Source organism: Nannobrachium achirus (assembly GCF_963921795.1).
Source record: "Nannobrachium achirus genome assembly, chromosome: 21".
Classification (NCBI taxonomy): domain Eukaryota; kingdom Metazoa; phylum Chordata; class Actinopteri; order Myctophiformes; family Myctophidae; genus Nannobrachium; species Nannobrachium achirus.
In genome coordinates, this window is record NC_137828.1 from 17,865,838 (window position 1) to 17,882,741 (window position 16,904).

A 16,904-nucleotide genomic window follows, 5' to 3' on the forward strand; every position below is an offset into this window, starting at 1 on the left:
ACTACTCTTACAGATTTTGTCCAAAAATCCTAAAAATCGGTAGGCAGTATCTCGACAGTCATGTGATCGACACGGATCTATCCGAATTTGCATATTCCATCCTGATTGGCTAAAATTGGCTTCCAAAGTTTGTAGGATTGAGCCGTTTTGAACAAAATGCCTCAAATCACAAACGCAAAGTGCAATTATCATGAAATCGCACACACACATTCCCACTAGGCCGAGGAAGAAATGCCACTTATTTTTTTTTAAATCAGCCTCATGGTGGCGCTATAACAGGCCGATTTGTGGTTTTACCTATAACTCCACCGATCAGTTTCAAACTTTGTAAGCGCACTCCCTAGAGGCTAAGGATAAACCTTTGCCCTGCATTTTTCACATCAGCCTTTTATAGCACCACCTTTGGGCCGACTTATGTAAAACACATTTTTGGATATTACTCCTTGAGATTTTATCCAAAAATCACGCAAATCGGTACACAGTATCTCTATAGTCATGTGATCAAGTACGATCCGTCTGATATTTCATATTCCATCCTGATTGGCTAATATTAGCTTCCAAAGTTTGCAGGATTGCTCCGTTTTTGAACAAAATGCCTCAAATCATCAACCATGCTTGCGATTACCGTGAAATTTGCCACACATATTCCCACTAGGTCAAGGAACAAATGCTACCTTTTTCACATTGGCTTGTTATAGCGCCACCAGCAGGTAGACTTTAGCAAAAAATATTTTTGGAACAATGCTTCAAATCATGCATGCAGCGTCCGATTGCCATGAAAGATCTAAGGTGAAGAACACATTTTACATTGGCCTATAATACAGTAGCACCACCAGGACGCACGGCCTGGTGGAGACCTGTGCTCGGAAGAGCACTGCTTCTAGTTACTTTTGTTTTTCATTCTGTATTTTCAGAAAGAATTGAGCGGACATGCCACTGTGGATGGTCTAAGGTGACGACCTACCATGGGCTGAGAATCCACCAGCGGAAGATGGGATGCACGCCCAAGGTCGAGAAGGCAGCCGTTGTGGTGGAAAATGTCTGTGATATCCGCACGCCTGCGAGGGATGGTGAGTGTGTGTCTCTTATATGTTACAAGTATACGGCAGTGGTGGGAAAAAGTACTCAAATGTTTTACTTTAAACGGCCGCTGATATCTAAAAAAAGGAGGGAAAATTGCCCTTTTATTTGCTAATATTTTGATGATGTCACTGCACACAGAACTTGCAAAAAAGTAGAAAAGTAGCTTTATTTTGACGTTTCGGTCATTTCGACCTTCATCAGAACAGACAATCTGTTCTGATGACAAAACGTCAAAATAAAGCTACTTTTCTACTTTTTTGCAAGTTCTACAGTGTGCGGGTCCACTTCTTTGATTCCAACATCAGAGAAACCTTTTCGATAAATGCATTTTTGTCCTACGCACCTGGTAACCAACCTTGAGGTGTGCATCAGCCTTTTTTTAAAAGATGATGTCATTGCGCAATAAGCCTATCAAATTCTCTAGAATATTTGTCTCCACCAGCCGAAGGCATGGGGGAAGAGTATGTTTTCCTCTCTGTGCGTCTGTCCGTGCGTGCGTGTGTGCGTGCATCCTCGCAGTTTGTTACCACCTAATCTCAGTCGCCGTTGGCCCGGTCGCTGTCAAAATGAGCACATACTCTCCCTGGGTGCCAATTCAGAACCTCTGACCCACATTTTTCAAATGGGCCTGTTCTAGCGCCACCATGAGGCCGATGTTTGCAAAACACATTTCTGTACACTACACTTACAGATTTTGTCCGAAAATCTTACAAATCGGTAGGCAGTATCTCGATAGGCATGTGGTCGACACGGATCTGTCCGATTTTACATATTCCATCCTGATTGGCTAAGATTGGCTTCCAAAGTTTGTAGGATTTAGCCGTTTTGAACAAAATGCCTCAAATCCCAAACACAAAGTGCAATTATCATGAAATCGCGCACACATGTTCCCACTAAGCCGAGGAAGAAATGCCACGTCAACTTTTTCAAATCAGCCTCATGGTGGCACTATAAAAGGCTGATTTGTGGTTTTACCAGTTTCAAACTTTGTAAGCGCACTCCCTAGAGGCCAAGGAAAAACCCTTTCCCTGCATTTTTCACATCAGCCTTTTATAGCACCACCATGAGGCTGTTTTTTGTCAAACAAATCTTTTGACAGTACTCCTACAGATTTTGTCCAAAAATCCCGCATATCGGTAGACAGTATCTCTACAGTCATGTGATCGACATGGATCTGTCTGATTTTCCGTATTCCATCCTGATTGGCTAATATTGGCTTCCAAAGTTTGTAGGATTGGGCCGTTTTGAACTAAATGCCTCAAATCACAAACACAGAATGCAATTATGCCACTTCACATTTGTTAAATCAGCCTCATGGTGGCGCTATAACAGGCCGATTTGTGATTTTACCTATAACTCCACTTTGAGGAGGCCTAATGCAGAACATGATTTTTATTTAATTCTAACTTGGTTATGACATTTTTTTTTTACTCATTCCTGTTTGCCTTTTTTTTTTATTACTGAATTATCCTCTTCTTACACAGTTCAAAAAATGTGTCTCCAAACGTGCCACTGTGGGGGTGCTTGTAATTGTTTAAAAAAAAGCTTTTTTTTCAAATGGCCCAAATGAATACTGCTACACCTAAAAGTTACTTAAGTTTTCAAATAAAAGTACAATATGTACCTCAGTAAAAGTACAGAAAATTGAAAATGCTCAAGCAAAGTAAAAATACCTCAGAATTCTACGTACTGTAAGTACAGTACTTGAGTAATGGTACTGAGTCACTTTATACCACTGAAGTATGTTGAAGGATGAAGTATGATGAAGGATGTTCTGAAAGAAGAGATTTTCGACAACTCTTCTCTTGCAGCAGGAGAAGACCCGAAAGCACCTTTTCGATCTCCGCACCATTACGTCCAGGGAGCCACAGGAAGACCATCAGAGACAGTTCGAAGGAAACTGTTCGTCGACAATGACGATCAGGTACAGTATGGCACGTGCCTTGTTGGTCCTGTTTTCGGCCGGGCTACACCAAGGCTTTTCACGCGCGTCAGTGTGTACGCGCGTCTGAGCGTTTGGAAAGATCCAATATGTATCAATGATATCGGCTACACCAGGCTCAGATAGATACCTTTATTATCCCAAGGGGGAAATGCAGTTGTCCAGTTGTAGCACAGCAGTATACAGTTATTTACAAAGTTACAGAGAAGTAAGAAAAAAGATAGATAATAGGAAAAAACAAGAGCAGTACAGTACCAATAAAGAGAAGGTGCATCAATAGAGGGGGCGAATAATATATAAGTATATATACATAAAGTGTCTTACAAAAAGAGACCATAGCAGTAATGCTAGTTAGTGCAACAAGTATCTCACTGTCATTGTTAAACAAAGCAAAATACTCAGAAACTACCATCACAACCTAATAGTGCAATGTCAAAAATCTGTGCGAAAAAACTAAAAACAGCTCAGAGAAGAAGAAACTAGGAAGCGTGTCACCGCAAGACGCACATGAGCACTCTACCTGGATGGTCCTTAGAGGTCAAAGTCAATACAACAGTAGTTCCGTCAGGAGAGAAGGCGAGATCATTTAGCGACCTACAACTGGGTTGCAACCTGGTCGGTAGTTTTCAGCAACCGGGTCGCTAAATCTACCGACTGGGTCGCTAAATCTACCGACTGGGTCGCTAAATCTACCGACTGGATCGCTAAATCTACCGACTGGGTCGCAAAATCTACCGACCGGGTCGCTAAATCTACCGACTGGGTCGCGACTGGGTCGCTAAATCTACCGACTGGGTCGCTAAATCTACCGACCGGGTCGCTAAATCTATCGACCAGGTCGCTAAATCTACCGACTGGGTTGCTAAATCTACCGACCGGGTCGCTAAATCTACCGACCAGGTCACTAAATCTACCGACCAGGTCGCTAAATCGACCGGCTGGGTCGCTTATCCACCGACCGGGCTACTAATCCTAACCCAAACCCTAACCCTAACCCTAACCCAAACCCTAACCCTAACCCTAACCCTAAGCCTAACCCTAAATCACCGACCGGGTCGCTAAATCTACCGACTGGGTTGTTACATCACCGACTGGGTTGCTAAATCTACCGACTGGGTTGCTAAGTCTACCGACTGGGTTGCTAAATCTACCGACTGGGTTGCTAAATCTTCCGACTGGGTTGCTAAATCTACCGACTGGGTTGCTAAATCTACCGACCGGGTCGCTAAATCACCGACTGGGTTGCTAAATCTACCGACTGGGTTGCTAGATATACAGACTGGGTTGCTACATCACCGACCTGGTCGCTAAATCCACGACTTAGCGACCCAGTCGGTAGATTTAGTGACCCAGTCTGTGATTTACCGGCCCGGTCGGTAGATTTAGCAACCCAGTTGGTAGATTTAGCAACCCAGTCGGTGATTTAGCGACCCGGTCGGTAGATTTAGCGACCCGGTCGGTGATTTAGCAGCCCAGGACGCGACCCGTACCGGCGGTTGATAATTAGCGACCCGGTCGGTGATTTAGCGACCCAGTCGGTGATTTAGCGACCCAGTCGGTAGATTTAGCAACCCAGTCGGTGATGATTTAGCGACCCAGTCAGTGATTTAGCGACCCAGTCGGTAGATTTAGCAACCCAGTCGGTGATGATTTAGCGACCCAGTCGGTAGATTTAGCGACCCAGTCGGTAGATTTAGCGACCCCGTCGGTAGCTTTAGCGACCCCGTCGGTAGCTTTAGCGACCCCGTCGGTGAAAACTACAGACCGGGTTGCAACCCAGTTGTAGGTCGCTAAATGATCTCGCCCTACTGTCAGTCTAAGATAGCGCTAGCATCATGCTGTGATATCGGCTACACCAGGCTCACAGATATCATGCTGTAAAAATAGGATCGGTTCTGTTAGTCAAGTCGCTTGTGTAATTTCGTTAATTTTTTCGGGGGATTATGAAAACTATATCTTTTTGGAAACTTCAGAGTATAACAAATCAGAAAATCCATGATTCCATTTGCAAAATCCATAGGGGAATTTTTGACAACTGCTGAAAGTGTGTGTCTCATTCACTTACTATACACTACTATACTATAAAGGAAAAAAATACCCCCAAAAAATCTGCTTTATGGGTTAGGCTTTTAATGATTCTGAATCCATTGCAAGCATTTGTTTTGCATGAAAAACATTCCTTGGGCTAAAAACAGCCCCCACGAAACTCTGAAAAGTGATGACTCATCACTCGTTTTTAGCCCAAGGAATGTTTTTTCATGCAAAACAAATGCTTGCATTCGATTCAGAATCATTAAAAGCCCCTAGTTTGACCCCTCACATGCTACTTAAAGCAGATTTTTTGGGGCTATTTTTTTCCTTTATAGTATAGTGTATATTAAGTGAATGAGACAAACTTTCAGCAGCTGCCAAAAATTCCCCTACGGATTTTGCAAATTGAATCATGGGTTTTCTGATTTGTTATACTCTGAAGTTTCCAAAAATATATAGTTTTCATAATCCCCGAAAATGTGAATGAACCTTTCATGTTCTATATTTTGTACATGCGCGTAAGCGTTTTGTACACAGACTCTCTGGTCTCCCGCACATATACTCCCTCCTTGGTGTAGCCATGGGCTTTTTGCACACGCACAGACAGAGCTTTTTCTGGTGTAGCTCAGCCGTTTATGTTTTGTTTTGCTCGTTTCTTAGAATGTTTAAATAAACATGCACTGGAAATGCATGTGGCCCACCCATTTGAATACTTCAGATGGGTGGGCCACAAACGCTTTCAAGATTTTTTTTTTAAAAGGCTACTTTTCTAAGATTTCACGTTCTATTTCCTCCCATTCTGCTTTGTAAGCCTGAACAGCTTTCCTTTGTTTCCAGGCGACAGCAGAAGCCAATAACCTAACTGCTGTGGCAGGAGCCAAAGACGTGTACAGCAAGAACATGGAGCAGGTAAGGACTAAAGCCTCTATCAGAGTCGGTACCGCGGTGGTAAGCTATCCACCGCAGTGCGGTGTAGTCTTTTTGAGTCATAAAACTACAACGTTAACGCTCAAAAAGACTACACCGCACTACACCGCGGTGGATAGCTTACCACCGCGGTACCGACTCTGATAGAGGCTTAACACTCTAATGAAAGTGGATTTGTATAGGTGGCAGAGTGCAGGGACGTGCACAGGTAGACACTAGGGGGTGCCAGAGCACCTGCCCTTTTGCCTTCCTTCCTGGAAAGTGCCCTTTTTTAGTCAGGTTCACTGTGTACTTTTGTTCAAAAGTTTTGAAGATTAGTAAAACTATACATTTTTGGAATCTTCAGAGCATGGGGAATCCAAAAATCCAAATGCAAAATGGCCGACATAAAATACATAATTTGTGCTATCTTGGCTTCTAGACAACCTAGAAATGTAATTAAACATGCCAATCCTATGTGTTCTGGGTCAAGGAATCAAATGAGTAAATGATGGGTGTAAAATAGAGGTCTTCGGACCTGCCCGAGATCCGAAATTACCCGCGATCCGAACCGCCCCGAGCCGGGTAACGGGGCCGTTTTCGCGCTTTTACCGCGGGGCGGGCCGGGGCCGGGGCCGGGGCCGTCTGCCCCGGTTCCCCGGGTATCTCCTGTTACCCGAGTGGAGCCGAGACAGGCCGAGATTGAAGTGAAAGCGAACGCAACAACTGCACCAAATAGATAACGCCACACGATGGCACTAAAGATGCAGCATGTAATCTGTTGCATTGGTTGTGAGAACTGAGAAGTATAACTCACTCAGTCACAACAACACTGACTGTATCAGTTGGATTGTTATTATTATCAAAGATATTAACGTAACGTTTTGGTTAACGGTTTACAATGGAGTTGTCATTGCGTGTTGTCATGCTCTGCAGAGCAAAATGGACACTCAAAGCAGAAAGATATAATGAACAACACATGCGACAGAAAACGATAGCATTAGCATTGGCTAGGCAAAGAAGAAGGAATAAAAACATGGATTTATTTGTATTTACAAACTGTCCGCATTGACTTACTGGTCTGGGAAAAGATCATCTTTTGGTGAGAGGCACAGCGCCGCTGACAGCAACAGCAGCACCGTGGCGACGTTAGGTAAGAAATATGTCTGATACAACTCTTAATATAATAACGTTGGCATTCTTTCATTTCGGGGCGACAGGTTCGGGTCTCGGATCTCCCGTTCTGCTCGGGTTTCGGATCCAATTTTTCTAATAACAGGCGGGGCCGTTCGGATCGGATCCATCACGTCTCGGGGCTGATCGGGTAACGGTTCTCAAATTCCAAATGATAGACGGGGCCATATGGGTCCGGGTCCATTTCCCCCGGGTCCTTTTGGGTTCGGGTAGTTCAAATTGGACCCGTGAAGACCTCTAGTGTAAAATGTTCTAGACCCCCGCCCCTGGGGGTTATCTATTTTGGGACCTCCCAGAACAGTACACCAGCCAGTTAATGTCCGATTTTCATAATATTAGAGTTGTTTTGTAGGTTTTAAAACAACCTGAGTTAATTTACTACAATTTGAAAGCAGACAGAATAACCTGTTTTACTTTTGGATGGGGTCTTTACTCATCTGGGACGCCCCCCAGACAGACCCCATGTTTTTGTACAGTGTTTGTTTTGTTGTTTTGTGCAGTTTGCATGGACCATGGTGACATTGGTCAATTCTGGATTAAAAGGTTCTAATATATTTATGCCCCAAAATGCTCTGGAATCTTGCCACATGTGTAGGCTATCTGTAATCAAAACAGCATGTATCTATTCTGCATCTAGCTTGAGGCAAGACCCACATTAACTAAAGTATTTGCTTCTGGGGGTCCCTGGAACAAAATATTTTGAGATAGGGGTCCGCAGCCAAATACACATTTAATTGATGCATGCATATCAATAGATATAGCCTAGATATGTCACAGCAGGGCATGTATGCATATCAATAGACCATTGTCTGTACCTGTTAACTCCTGTAATGTATGTGTAAGCGCCGTCCACGTGACATCATTCAAATCACGTCCCCCAAACATTGAATCACCAATGCAACACTTCCCATCCCTAACTACTGGCAGTCGACGGTTCCACGCGCTGCACAAGGTGCCCTTTTTTTTCACTTGAGCACCCCCCCTTCAAAATGTCTGTGCACGCCCCTGGCAGAGTGACATTAATATTTTCTATTGCCCACCACAGACATAAGCCGGGTAACTGCTACACATAACGGCTGGCGATATCTACATAATTATTTTACACTACACTTCAAAACCCTTTATTTTTAAATAATCTATTGACCATATGACCCTCCTTATCTTGGCCAAGCACTCAGTGAAAATGGATCTATAAGCTCATAATGTTGCAGGGTTGGTTTTGTAAGTCTGGTGTAGCTGATTGGGGAAATGGCCTGCACCTGCATATTTGGGTGTGGCCCTTTAAAAAGCAGGCTGCAGTGCAGAGAGAGGGAGTAGGCTGCACATTTGAAACAGGGAGCAAAGGAGAGCAGCCATGGACGGGTGCCGGGGCCGTGTCACCCGTGAGCGGACCCGTCTGTGGGGTGCTGAAGGACATGACTGGAGATGAGCCCTGAGCCAGCACACAGCGACGCAGAGCATGAAGGCGAGAACGGGGAAGCCGGAACCACAACGAAACACTGATGAAACGTCCTGAAATGGTCAGCAGTACAGCGGTGCAGTTCCAAGGAATGGAGGCAGCAGCCGCGCTGGCCAGACGGCAGTGGTGGGGCCGTTTCCACACAAGGCCAGAGTGACAGAGGGGAGGCCGCATACACGCAACAGAGGGGCTAAGTCACGACTTACCCCTCTCTAAAGCTAAGTCCCCTCTACGACTCTCATGATACCTGCGTTGCGAATGTTGTGCTGTTTTAAGGGACGTGTCGTTAAATATTACCCCCTCCCCCCTGGAGGATTTTAGGGGAGGGTGATGCTATTTTGATTTTACTCTCAGGGAGGGTGATGCTATTTTAATTTGAGTCTCGGGGAGGGTCATGCGATTTTGAATTAAACATAGTCCGGGTTTTTATAGCCCTATATATATTTTACTACAGCGTTCCTTTCAGTAATACTATTATTTAATTAAGAAACACTGAAGTAAAATACAATAGTCAATGATACCCCCCTCTGCTTTCTCTTCAATGGTACAGCCGAGCTATCACTGACGTGCTTCACAGAAGTGCGCAACTTACGTCTCTCAATCAGTGCTTGAATGAGCACGGAGGGGAGAGACCCTCTCAAAAGTTTGTACACGACCAGATTTCAAGATGAATTAATCGGATCGTATGTGCAGCTTGACAGTGTAATGGAACCAAATGAACCCTACAGGTCTATTTTCCTTTTTGGACAGTTGGTTGAAGGCTTGGATGAGCCAATGGATTTTATTAAATTGGAGATGCGACACTCTCAGCCATGTCTTGGATCACATTGCACACTGCGAAAGTTTGGGTACAAACCATTGGTTAGAAGTGACTGAAATCATACTGGACGGCTGCATTATTATGCCCTTCTTATAAACTATGCGTAAAGGTAGAGCCTACATTTACACCTACCAGAGGAGCGACAAGCATGTTTAACGAAATTTAAATGAGACTGAATTTAGCGCGCAGGGATCCTTTCCACTTAATCACAGATGCAATATCTTATTTAGTTACTTAATATCTAGTCATGCAGACTATATATTAATGGCAAGGTGAAACTCCGAAACAAGCCACCTGGAAGATGTAGGTTGGAACGTCATTTAGGCTATATGGAGAATATTTCTGGATTTGCGTGTTTCTTCCCTTTTTAATTAATTGTATTATGTAATCAATCACGATGGAGCGCACTCTTGTATTGGCCAGAGCAGTTCTGTGCGCACCGAGAGTTGATCTACACTTGTTCAAAAACGTTATAGCGTTAATGTTTTCCAAATGTGAGAGGAATGCCTCTCTTCTACCTTCTAATTTACTACGGCTGAAATAAACTGTGCTCCCGCACTCCCTTGGTTTGTATTGTCCCGTTCAGTGCTGTGCGCGCATCGAGTGTGCATGTGCTTTTCTTTCTCCTCACCTCAAATAAATGCTGGATCACAGAGGTAACATCCAGGGCTTATCCATCACAATGCTTTCGCATCAAGTAATCACTCAAACCTATCATGTGTGACCAAGTTTAACAACTTATTGATGAAGAAACCTCTCTTGCGTTGTCGCGTGCACACTCCCTCTCTTTTTTCTTTTTGAGAGAGAGAGCGACACACACACACACACACACACACACACACACACACACAGCGTCGGCATCCAAGTGTCTCTCCGCTCTCAAAAGTGGTCATTAATAAGCTGCTAATCATTGTGAATGCTTGCAGGTGCTGAGGTGCATGTGCACATCTGTTCAATATAGGAAATTGCCCATTACATCAAAGTGAGCCTTTCTCCGCACTCAATAGGCCAAAAAAAGAGAGATGTTAAACTTGAACTCTGTCGGACGGTGACTGTCCAACCTCAAGCAGAAGCCTCAAAAACTACTCCAGTGAGGCTTTAAATAACACTCTAGCGAATACAGACTTTTCCTCTGAACTGCAGTGTACAAATGTCGAAGGAGCATGGTGTGGTTTTAAAACCAAATTGACCGATGCTCTAGACATCGTGGCCCCCTTGAATACCACCAGGGTTAAAGCCCGCCAAGAGCCATGGTATAACTCAGATATTGCTGAATCAGCTAAACTCAGAGACAAAAAGTACGATGAAAAACGTAAGTGCTGCAAAAAACTTAAAAAAAAATTCAACCCTGACCTCAATATCCAAATCAAGCATCTTACTGCTCAGTGCAAGAAGCTTAGAAACCAGACAACTGCCTATATTAGAGCCGCCCAAAAAAACTACATTGATGAAAAAATCGACGAATTCAAAAACAAACCACGAGACCTATGGAAGTTGCTTAACAACACATTAGGCTTAAAACCTAAAACCATAGGCCACAGCATAAACATCAAAACGGACACCGCTCTCATTTCTGACAAATGTGAAGTGGCTACCCATCTTAACGAAACCTTTACCACCGTGGCCCGTTCGCTGGTTGAAAAACTGGTCGCCCCATCTGGGCGGTATGGTGTAAAATTTGTTAAGAAATTCTACAATAAACTGGGCGTCAGAAAAGACAGTTTTAAACTTGCCACAGTGACAACTGATGAAGTGTTTAAAAAACTGAGTGCCCTACCTCAACACAAGGCCACTGGCCTTGATAAAATTCCAGCTAGATTTCTCAGAGATTCAGCCGCCACCATTGCTCCAATAATTACCCACATAATTAACCTTTCCATCGAACAGGGTCATGTCCCACAGGACTTCAAACTAGCAAAAGTAACCCCCCTGCATAAAAAAGGTAGCAAACTAGACCCTGGAAACTACCGTCCCGTTTCCATTCTTAGCTCCATATCCAAAGTCATGGAGAAAATAGTCTACGAACAGATAGCAAGATATCTCGATGAGAATAATCTGATTTACGAGTTCCAATCTGGATTCAGAAAATCTCATTCCACTGACACATGCCTTCTCTATTTGACTGACCAAATCAAACGCGAAGCGGATGACGGCAAATATAGCGGCATGGTCATGATGGACCTCCAGAAGGCATTTGACACCGTAAATCATTCTATTCTGATTGAGAAACTAAAAGCCATCGGTCTTGACAGCGCAGCAGTGAGGTGGATGCAGTCTTACCTGGTGGGGAGGGAACAGGTGGTGGAGATTAACGGTACCCTGTCCCCCCCCCTCCCGGTAAACTGTGGTGTTCCTCAAGGTAGCATACTGGGACCTCTGTTGTTCCTAATATACGTGAACGACATGGCATCTGCTTGTGACTGCAACCTGTTCCTGTTCGCGGATGACTCGGCTCTCCTAGTCTCGGGCAAGGACCACTTGCAGGTTGAGAAGACACTTAACTCTGAACTAAGTAAGATCTGCACATGGCTTAACGACAACAAATTATCAATTCACCTGGGTAAAACAGAGTCCATCCTCTTTGGATCAAATCATAACCTCAAAAAAGTTGATAACTTCACAATCAAAGTGGGTGACAAGGTCATAACACGAAAAAACGAAATCTCTTACTTAGGATGTATCCTTGAAGCTAATCTTTCCAGTGAAAAGATGACTTCTAAAGTAATAAATAAAATCAACCAACGAACTCGTTTCCTACAGAGGATCGCCCCGATGGTCAATTCCAACACACTGAAGACCATAGCTGGTGCAATAATCCAGCCCCTCTTTGACTACGGAGTCCACGTATGGTATTGTGACGCCCCACAAGCCCTGAAAACTAAACTACAAACAGCCCAAAATAAACTAATTAGGGTCCTGCTTAGACTTCCCTATCAGACTCACCTCACCGCTACTCACCAGTTAAGAGTGGGGTGGCTCAGAGTAGTTGACAGAGTACAGCAACTTGCAATGGGCCTGGTGTACAAGATACACTACACCACTATGATACCCAAGTACCTGTCAAAATACTTTATGAACATTAAGGATGTCCATAATTACAACACCAGAGGCAGCGCCACAGATCACTTTCAACCCAGAGTCAAAACCAACAAAGGGTCAAACTCTTTTTTCTGCTATACCACCAAAATGTGGAAAGCCTTACCGAAGGCCACAAAGGAGTGTGGATCACTAGCATCCTTTAAAATTGCCCTGAAAAACCACTTACAGGCAGCAGCCGTTCGCAACTGGTAAAAAAGAATCTAGCCCAACCCTACCCTCCCCTGCCCCTTCTTTGTATACTGTTTGTTCTGACTTACTGTCTTCTATTTTGTTTTTCTTTACATATCTACTGCATAGTACTGTGTTCTATTTGTCTGTCATTCAATGTTATATGAGATACTTCAATGGTTTCCAGTGGAAATAAGCTTAGTCTTTTCATGGATCTCCTTTTAGTAGACCTTGTACCAGTGAACTGTACCGTCATGAAACTGTACCTTTTCCTATGCAAACTTCTAATAAAGTCTTCAATCAATCAAAGCCTTCAACCAACACTGTCAGAGTTGCACTTGTAGGCCTATAGGTCGATTTAGAACCCTTTTAATTAATTAATATATTAGGCTCAATAGGCTGAGTCGTGAACCTTTTTCTTTTACACACACGGCATCCTCCTCAGTGGGTGCGTTTATAGGCCTATGGTCATTCAAAATGGCATTCAGAATGAACTTATTCTGAATAGAGCTTCATACCCAAACGTTTACATGGGACCTGAATACAAGTATCCCTCATACCACTACCGTTTACATGATCAAAGGATTCATTCGGAATAGAACTTTGGGCATGCGCAAAGTAGGCCCACTTCAGGTCGGAGGGGGAGGGGGGGAGGTACTCAGTGACGTAACGACCTCAGCTCGTCCACCGTGGATAAGCTCAGAGCAGATCTACAGTAGCTTACAACGGGTCAAATGCGATGCGTGTAAATCTGCATTGTTGTACAAACAGAGTATAAAATGGGTAGGCATAAAACGTTCATTTGTACAACATAATATTATATTAAAAAAAAACGTGAGTGTGAAAACGTTGTTTTATATCCTGGCTTGTAGTTGTAGCATGCCACTTGATATTCATTTAATAAATAATGTAGCCTATATAGGCTACTGCCCGATTGGATAACAATTAACTCCAAATGAATTTTGTATTTATTTATAATGCCCATATGTCTCAATTGTCTGAAACCGACATGCGACATTATTCAGATCATCTAAACGTATTTAGTCTAAATTATCAGTCTCTGTTTTCTCTTCCCAGTCATTGGGGGCATAAACAAGAAGTTGAAGGATAAAATTAAGTTTGATAATGATATCCATGTAGGCTATTGTGCATGTTCACATCATGTAGTAGGCCTAGTTTAGGTCTATATTCCTGTCAAGCACTTTGTGAATTTGTTCTTAAGCACTATATAAATTGTTTATTATTAGTAGTAGTATTGCTTTACATTAAGACCAATATTCAAATATTTCATTTAACATGTAAAATAGCCAATCGCGGTGCAGATGTCCCTATTGTCCACCTGCAGTAACCGTTTGCATACTTCATACCTGAGAGAACTGAGAAGCCTTTGTCTTGTTGGGGGGTCTGGGAGCACTGACTGGACCATTAGCATACCCGTTATAGTTGATCAGGATGAGGCTGTGATGCAACGTGATGTAATGGCTCTCTGGCTTTTATGATCGCCTAAACATTAGGCTATTAACTTAATATAGTCTACATTGTTTCTCCCAGGTATTAAGTGGTATGTTATAGAATAAACTAAACACATAAACATAGCATAATGTATAACACATTTGAAAATATTATAGGCTGGTTACTGTTATTGTGTAATATAGTCTACAGTATGTTCAAATTAAATGGCACAAGTAGGCAATATAGGCTAATTAACAATTGTATTCTGCACATCAAAATAAGTTAAAACATACATTCACACACAAAGGTCAATAAGTGTCCTAAAAACAGGCAATATCACACGCAAACATTTGTGGACCTCACATTTTATTTCCAAAATTAAACCAGAAAGAATGAAGTTGATGGAATACATGAATGATTTTGTATAAAATGGCTGACAAACGGGCGTGCTATGTGGATTGGTATAACCTCTTTAATAGTCTATGTAGGCTTATATATTAACACAATACAATGCATATCGATGTTATTCCATTTAGTTGCATAATGTAGGCTAGGTAATATTGTGTTGTCATGTACATTTACTTGCAGACGTCACTGCTATAATTTAATTAGTTCATGAACCCATTATCCAAACCATTCTAGGGCTCTGATCCAAACATTCTCTTTTACTAGGCTACTTAATGGTATTTAATGGGTCACACATTAGTCCATTCATATGCATGCAGGTAAATAATTCCTGTTAATTCACGTTGTTGACAATGGGCGCAAGGCAGCTTTTGTTGGCGAGGTGCGAAAACTGAATACAACTCCAGAGCCAGCACAGTAGACCTACACACCTCTGTAGATAAAATATTAATAACGTGCATATGTCTCTACTAGATGAACTCCTCTTGCGTATTGTGAAGTCTCTCGTTGAAAGGCGACAGGCTCAGCTCAGCAGAATACTCCTTTACACAAACGCCCGAATGTTCGGTGCACTGCACAAGTCAGCCACAGATTTGAAGTTAATCTCACCCTCCGACCACCAGTTTCATAGTTATATTGTGCTTTCTTTTATGGTGACGCGCTCGATATGATTTCACTTGGTCTGCTCCATGGTCTGCTCTCTGATCCAGCGTGCGTTGCCTTGGTGCTGCGCGACGCTGTGTTGCTGCTCTTCCTGTTTACGAGTTACGTCTGCGCACATTACGTCACCGCGCAAAGCACAGACATGCGCAACAGAATTCATTTATTCCAGACAGCAGCTCATTCTGAATGGAGCGTTTATATGACAAATGTATCCCGATTGAAACGGCATATACCACCCCTTCAGACCCGAATGAAAATTCATTCGGGTCAGACCGGAATGGCCATTCCTAAACGTTTATATGAGCATTTCTATTCTGAATGAGCAGTCATTCCGAATATAAGTGGAATACATCTGTGCATATAAACGCACCCAATGTCTCTCCGCTCTAAAAGTGGCCATTAATCAGTGAGAATGCTTTCAGGTGTGTCTGCACCACATCAAAGATGTGTTGTGAGCCTTTCTCCGCGCTCAATAGGCCAAGTAAAAAAAAAGAGAGAGAGGTTAAACTTGAACTCTGTCAGTCTGACTTTCCCACCGCCTCATCCCACCCTAATGCATTCCCCTTGTTTCACCTAAAAACCGGATTCATTCTTCAAAATGTGGACTACATCACAGATGCAGCGCACTCAAGGTAATTAACTGTCAAACCAAACCTCGCCGTTGTGATGCTGTAAAAGATGATTCGACAGCCAATTCCAAGCCAAATATATTATTAGCCTATCTTATATAAATATAATAAAGATATTATACACCCCCAACTCTTGATTTTATTCCTCTTGAGGAATAAAAAGATTCCCTCCGAGATCGCCAAGAGGCTAGAATCGCTATCGCTAGAGAGCTAGAGTCGCTCTCTCTCAAAAAGCAAAAATAGAGGGAGAGAGCAAGGAGAAAGGTCTCATCTGTCTCACAGTGCACTCTACCTTCTTCATTAAGATGTTAAACTTGGTCACACATAGGTTTGAGTGATTAGGCTACTTTGTTTGATGTGAAAACATTGTGATGGATAAAGACCTAGATGTTACCTTGTGTGTTGGATCCAGTCAATTTGAAGAAAAGTAAATAATCCAGGGTTTCATTTGAGGTGATGACAATAAGAAAGCACAGTTTTCATTCACTGCTTGGAAAGATCCATTCTATAGCCTATTGTCATTTTATCTTTCAGACCAGCTGACTGGAGTGAGAACTTAATTGAAATGACCTACATTGCAGTGAACTGGAATTATATAATTAATTATTTGTCAATTGCAATTATTTTGTATGATTAATCGTCTCGACAGCCCTAACTATAAGTTAAGGTTTTAGGCATAACTTTACTGTGGTAAATGTCATGTTGTTAGGGGAGGGTCAATCTCTTTTATTTTAATGCTTGGGGAGGGTCATTGATTTTTCCCCCAATTGAGAGGGAGGGTCATGGCATTTTATATCAGGGCTTATACAATTTCTCCAGTAACACCCCTCAATAAAAAACGACCCCTCCCTAACCCCCTTATTTTAGTCATTTTAGTTTTATTTCCTTTTATTGGTATCATCGCTCACTGAAAAGCCTCCGTTTGGGTCATTTTAACTATTTAATTGTTTGCTATAGTCCTCACTGCTTTGTATAAATTATTGCATGATTTTATTTCCTTTAAACTGTAATAGTTTTATTCGTTCTTATGCTTCGTTGTACAGTGCATGTATT

General features: G+C 42.7%; 1 protein-coding gene across 1 annotated transcript in view; it reads left to right on the top strand.

Annotated features, from left to right (window-relative positions):
* Positions 1-943: 943 nt before the first annotated feature.
* LOC308306618 (atlastin-2-like) overlaps positions 944-16,904 on the top strand; it is a gene marked incomplete at its 3' end in the record, with an annotated part of 31,441 nt that continues 15,480 nt past the window's right edge. Inside the window, exons 1-3 of the mRNA XM_080751657.1 lie at positions 944-1,070; positions 2,895-3,007; positions 5,894-5,965. Of these exons, the coding sequence (XP_080607783.1) occupies positions 992-1,070; positions 2,895-3,007; positions 5,894-5,965 (264 nt within the window). The 5' untranslated portion in view covers positions 944-991. The remainder of the gene's footprint in view (positions 1,071-2,894; positions 3,008-5,893; positions 5,966-16,904) is intronic.